This window comes from Hipposideros armiger, unplaced genomic scaffold (assembly GCF_001890085.2).
Source record: "Hipposideros armiger isolate ML-2016 unplaced genomic scaffold, ASM189008v1 scaffold_281, whole genome shotgun sequence".
Taxonomy (NCBI): domain Eukaryota; kingdom Metazoa; phylum Chordata; class Mammalia; order Chiroptera; family Hipposideridae; genus Hipposideros; species Hipposideros armiger.
In genome coordinates, this window is record NW_017731631.1 from 798,866 (window position 1) to 805,522 (window position 6,657).

The 6,657-nt window shown below is 34.4% G+C and overlaps 1 protein-coding gene across 6 annotated transcripts in view; it reads right to left on the minus strand.

Moving 5' to 3' along the window:
- Positions 1-6,657, minus strand: part of XIAP (X-linked inhibitor of apoptosis) — a 50,635-nt gene that overhangs the window by 14,432 nt on the left and 29,546 nt on the right. For all 6 annotated transcript variants that reach the window (XM_019657936.1, XM_019657935.1, XM_019657934.1 and 3 more), the window contains 3 exons: positions 5,486-5,585; positions 4,374-4,452; positions 3,632-3,674 (listed from right to left, as the gene is read on the minus strand). In XM_019657936.1, the coding sequence (XP_019513481.1) occupies positions 3,632-3,674; positions 4,374-4,452; positions 5,486-5,585 (222 nt within the window). The remainder of the gene's footprint in view (positions 1-3,631; positions 3,675-4,373; positions 4,453-5,485; positions 5,586-6,657) is intronic.

The window sequence follows — 6,657 nt, forward strand, 5'->3', positions numbered from 1 at the left end:
ATTCCCCAATGCTGTTCCCCTCCCCCAACTCCCCCAATAAAATCTTTAAACAAAAAAAGAAATAAATCAAACTATGAATAATAAAATGGCAATAAGTACATATCTATCAACAATTCCTTTCAATGTAAATGGATTAAATGCTCCAATTGAAAGACATAGGGTAAATGAACAGATAAGAAAACAAGACCCATACATATGCTGTGTACGAGAGACGCACTTCAGATCGTAAGACACACACAGACTAAAAGTAAAGGGATGAAAAAAGATATTTCATGAAAATTAAAAGAAAAAAACAGCTGGAGTAGCAATAGTTATACCAGAGAAAATAGACTTTAAAACAAAGGCTACGGGGCTGACCAAGTGGCTCAGTTGGTTAAGAATGTGAGCTCTGAGCAACAGGGTCAACGGTTTCATTCCCAGCTGCTGAGCTGCTAACAGGTGGCAGGATGGCTCACCTGGTGAAAGCATGTGGTCCTAAAATCAAGGTTTCCGGTTCGCCTCCCACATGGGATGGTGGGCTATGCCCCCGCTCTGCACCCCGCAACTAAGATTGAACACGGCACCTTGAGATGAGCTGCCGATGGGCAGGTGGATGGTGGCTGAACTTGGAGCTGAGCTAGCTGTGCTCTCCATAACTAAGATTGAAGGACAACAACTTGGCTGTTTCTCTTCCCCAATTCCCCAATAAAATCTTAAAAAACAAACAAACAAACAAAAACAAAGGCTATAATAAAAGACAAAGAAGGACCTAGTAATCCCACTTCTGGGTATTTATCTGAAGATACCCAAAATACTTCTTTGAGGAAACGTGTGCATCCATATCTTCACTGCAGCATTATTTATAATAGCCAAGATATGAAGGCAACTTGGATGTCCCTGAATACATGAATGGTTAAAGAAGTGGTACATATACAGAATGGAATATTAGGGGAGCCATAAGAAAAGAATGAAATCTTGCCATATGCAACAATATGGATGGACTTAGAGGGTATTGTGCTGTGTGTAGTAAGTCAGACAGAGAAAGACAAATGTCATATGATTTCACTTATAAGTGTAATCTAAAGAACAACATAAACAAACAAACAGAAACAAACTAATAGATACAGAGAACACTCTGATTGATACCAGATGGGAGGGGGTTTGGGGATAGTTGAAAAAAGGAAAGATATTAAGAAGTACAAATTGGTTTTTCCATAGTAGTCAAGGAAATGTAAGATATAGCATAAAAAATATAGCCCATGGTATTTTATAAACTCTGTATTGTGTCAGATCGGTACTAAATTTATCAGGGTGATAGATGGAAGTGGGGCTGGGGGCCAGGGTGAAACAGGTGAAGGGATTAAGAAATACATATTAATAATTTCAAAATAGCTATAGGGATGTATAGCAAAGCACAGGGAATATAATCAATAATAAGGTAATAACTATGTATAGTACCAAGTGGGTACTAGTCAGGGGGATCACTTCTCAAATTATTTAAATGTCTAACCACAATGCTGTACACCTGAAATTAATAGAATACTGAATGTGAACTGTAATTGAAAAATTAAAGGGGGGGGAAAAGGTGAAGGAGAATAAGAGGTTAAAATATCTAGGTATAAAACAAATAAGTCATGGGGATGTAATGTACAGCTTAGGAAATATAGTCAATAATATTGTGATAGCATAATATGGTATCAGATGTTTGCTGGACTTATCATAGCGGTCACTTCTTTAGGTATATAAATGTTGACTATGGTGTACTCCTGAAACTATTATAATATTGTATGCTAGCTATATTTTAATAAAAATCTTTAAAAAATGAGCAAAGAGGATGAACAGACATTTCTCCAAAGAAGACACACAAATGGCAAATAAGCACATGAAAATGTGCCCAACATCATTAACCATCAGGAAAACACAACTCAAAGCCAAAATGAGATACCACTTCACACCCACTGGGATGGCTGTAATAAAAAGACAGATAGTAGTAAGTGTTAACAAGGATGTGGAGAAACAAACTGGAACCCTCATATACTGCTGGTGGGAATGTAAAATGGTGCAGCCACTTTGGAAAACTGTCTGGTAGTTTGTCAAAGGTTAAACATAGTTACCATGACACACAGCAATTCTATCCCTAAATACATACTGAGGAGAATTTAAAATATGTCCACACAAAAAATTGTACAGAAATATTCATAGCAGCATCATTCAAAATTGCTAAAAAGGGGAAACAACCTAAATGTCTACCAACTGATAAATGGATAAATAAGGTATGGTTTAATCCATACAAAGGAATAGTTTTCCACCTTAAAAAAGAAATACTCATATATGAGTACTACAACATGGATGAACTTTGTGGCCCCATACTTTGATTTCATTTAATGTGCAATGTCCAGAATATGCAAATCCATAGAGACAGAATAAATCAGTGGTTGTCTGGGGCAGCAATGGGGAGTGACTGCTAACGGGTAATGGGGTTTCTTTTTGGAGTTATGATAATGATCTGCAATTAAATAGTAATGATAGTTGCACCACCTTCTGAATATACTAAAAATCATTAAAGTACACACTTTATAAGGATGAAAACTTTGCAAAATGAATTATATCACAATTTAAAAACAGTAATCCTAAACCAGATCAAGAGTTTCATTAATCATAAAAGGAACAGTATGCATTGTAAGGATAATTATTATCAAGAAATGTTATAAAATATTTGTTTCTGAATAATTTCAAAAATATAGGTTGGAATAAATGATTTCTTAAACTGTATTATTTATGCCCATTACAAAATCCATATCAACCAATATCAAAGTGGCTCTCCTCAAGCATATTTATAAAAATATACACAGTATTCTCTTGCCTCGCAATTCTTAAGATACTAAATAGATGCTGCTATGAGTATAGGGAATGGGGAAATCACCAGACATATTCTAAATTAAACTTTTTACTATTTTTTAAAGCGGAAGCAAAAGTTGAGAATGAGATCTGCAGTGTGATGTAGGATTCAGAAGACCTTGTTTACAGTTCTAGTTCCATTAATGATTTGTAATGTAACTATGGCAGGTCACTGAACCTCTCTGACTCTGTTTCTTCACTTGAAAAGTGGGGATATCTACTCATATGATGAGTAAATAATCTCTGTGATAAAAACATCTACCTCTCTGTGATGCAACAGGAGGTAAACAAACCTAACCAAACCCCTCTGTGACAAAGCTAGGGAAGGCACAAAGGGGCATGGGATAAAGAAGCAGGCAGGTCAAGGCATCATGGTGATGGCACATTACTAGAGCACTGGCGTCATGATCCTGACTGACTAAAGAAGCCTCAGTGACAAAAATACACCTAACCCTTCCTTTACTGATTTTAAGAGAAGAGGTGATAGACAGCTTATAGCTGCTCCTCCCTAACTTGGAAAAACTGTCCAACAGTTTTATATATTCAAACATCTGTATTAATGTTCTGAATATATAAATATCCGACTAAAATGTATAGGTACTTCATTAATTCTTAAATTTATAAGAAATCTCATCTCAAATAAATATACCTTGGTGAACCTGAACGAGTCTGTTTACCTTTCTACTCTCTAAAAACAAGTATAATAAATGGGCAATGAAATTAAAAATATATTTATTACAATAAGCATATTTACCAATTATTTTAGTTAATGGTGGTGTTTTTTCAGCAGTTCTTCCCTAAAATAAAAATATGAATTGTAAATTAGAATTCTTTTCGGTAGAACACAATAGCCTACATTTGAAAAGTTATAATTAATCATGAATTTATAAGTTGCCTTTATTCCAATTCAACATATGAATATTCATAAGAGGCATAGCCTGATGAAGCTAGAAGGAAGTTAAAATATCATCTAACCCAACCCATTCACTTTGCACACAAGACATTGCGCTTGGGGGGATCAAACAACTTGATCGAGGCAATACAGTTCACGGCAGAGCCATAATGACAATTCTCGTCTCCCATTCTCATCCAGGGCTCTTTCCACATTGTACTGATGATGCCTTGGCCACCCAAGGTGACACTATCATTTAGATACATTTTTGAGATTTTAAATATTGTCTATGAAAAGTTTAAAACTATTTGTGAGTACAAAACACATTACACAAAAGTCAAATTTCAGAAGGATGAGGTATTAAATTAGTTCAGTCTTCAAGCCCATTTTTGCCTACAGTGATATTTAAGTCAGTTCTTCCTAATACCCCTCTGCACAAATTTTCTTCAGGTTAAGAATAACAAGCATGCTTCAACATATCCCCTTTAAAGCTCTCCATACATTATTAATTTAATATACTATACTATGAATTTTACACGTAGAAATCATTGCAAAACAAATTACATAATGTCTGAAAATATACATTCTACCGTATTTGACTTACCGTAGACTCCTCAAGTGAATGGGTTAAATGAACATTGTTTATATACTCCTGTCCCTTCTCTTCTAACAGATACTTACACCTAAACAAGAAGGTTAAACTTTAGTAGCTGAAAAGTTACTAAAGTGTAAGTAAAGATATAATCTCCATCATTAAAATTCCATTAATTTGCTTTTCAGTATTTCTAAGGAGCCACAAAATAAAATGTTACTCAATTCCCCATCCAACTATCATTCTAAGGTTAAAAAATATGCTTCCTGTGTTATGCTATTTATGCTAACGTTAGTAGAGCAACAATATCAACTTGAGCACTTTCAACTTTTAAGCAAGTTATTAAATTAGCACCTTAACATTTTTGTTAAAGTTTTAAACAGTTAATCTTAACAAGTTTTATTTAGAGTGTTAACCAATTGTACATTTAAAAGGAATTCCTTAGGCTTTCAACATTTCCTTTTAAGGCTTTTTAAGGTTACAATTTATTTTCAAGAGATCACTCTGATGTTTTAACTTGTACTATTTTGTAAGCCAAAAATTTGCTTCACTTCTATATCTGTGTACTTTGTTTTACAGAGGCAAAATGGCAAAAAGACATTTAGAGTATGTCATCATCATTCTAAGATGCCACTGATTCTAAGAATCATGATTATTTTATGTATCATCACTGCCAATTAAATTATGACCCACCACCAGATGTGTCCTGATTTCAGAGATCTGAAAATGTGAACAATTGTGTGTCTTAGAATCAACGAGATACAGTAATATTTACTGGGGTGTGATGGGTTCTTAAGGAATCTCCTTGGCAATGTGGCCTCTTTTGTGCACACTGTGTAAGAGCCTACTTCCAACAACAAAAGTATACATTCCTAATTTGGTATTTAGAAATGGAATGATCATGTCAGAGATATAATACACAAGTAATGAATGTTGTGTTTTCATCACCAGAGAAGGCTTAGGTGTTTTTTCCCCTGTAAAATTGGTAACCCATTTTTATAAACATGGTGTAAATTTCAAGCCATGGTGAAGGAAAAAAATTGTTGAGGTGAAAAGTTATTCAAGTCTTCCTACTGCATACTGTCCAATTTGTCTGTAACTGAATGAACATTTAAATATCTTACCCTGGATACCACTTAGCATGTTGTTCCCAAGGGTCCTCACTGGGCTTCCAATTAGTTAGCCCTCCTCCACAGTGAAAGCACTTTACTTTATCATCTTCACCTAAGAAGACACAAATGAAAATACATGTATATGTGCAACTAGAAACTTACACACAAATACCCTTTTTAACACCATGAAATCATGCATTTTTAAATTACATAAAAATCTCATAGCTTAAAAGAAGACATTCAAATTCACATCTAAGTAATAGATAACGATCATTTGAGGAGGAAATACACACTAAATTCACCGATTCAACTTAAGGTATTTTACAGAAAACAGAAATAAAATCGCCCAATTTCTATGTGGAAAACTATAATTGTTATGTTCTTTTTAACATATGTAACTTGGGACCATCAATACTATACTTTTTAAAATTGTGAAACAGTAAAGTTCGGCATAATGAAATTACAAATTAAATTTCTCTAAGGTTATACCTACACAACACTACACAAATCTTTGATATTTGCTATATGATACTATGTAAACAAAATATTGAAATAACTGATATTTTCTATTTTGGCACCTTTCAATCCTAAAGTAAATGGATTGGATATATAATTTTTCTGAATATCCCTTGAAGCCATCGCAGTAATGGCTCTTCCTAACATGTATATAGTAGTCCATTTGAAAAGCTCTCATTTGAAGCAGTAAGGCATCATACAGGGCAGCTTTGAAATATATAGTCTCTGTACAAAAAAGGCAGATAACAATTTTAATAGCAGCCAAACTAAACTCTCTAATGTTAACTCTTCTTAAGAGGCATAGAGAAAATGCATGTAATATATGTATTGAGAACATACATTAGGTGCTCAATAAATTAGTATTACTACCTGACCCATTCTTCTATCAGGGATATCAATCACCTTCTACATGTCATCTTTCTCCAAAAAATAATTACATGAAGAAAAACATGATTCATAATATGGTAGTCTTTTTTCACCTAAATTCAGTTGTTAGATTACAGATTCAACCTAAGGGTTCATGGAATAATAGTGATATAAAAAAATCATGGGGGTGGCCGAGAGGTACGTTGGTTAAGAGCTGGCTTGGAATGCCATCTCTGAGCAACAGGGCCCCAGTTAGGATCCCACATGAGGGCCAGTGACACTGCACCCTCTACAGCTAAGAT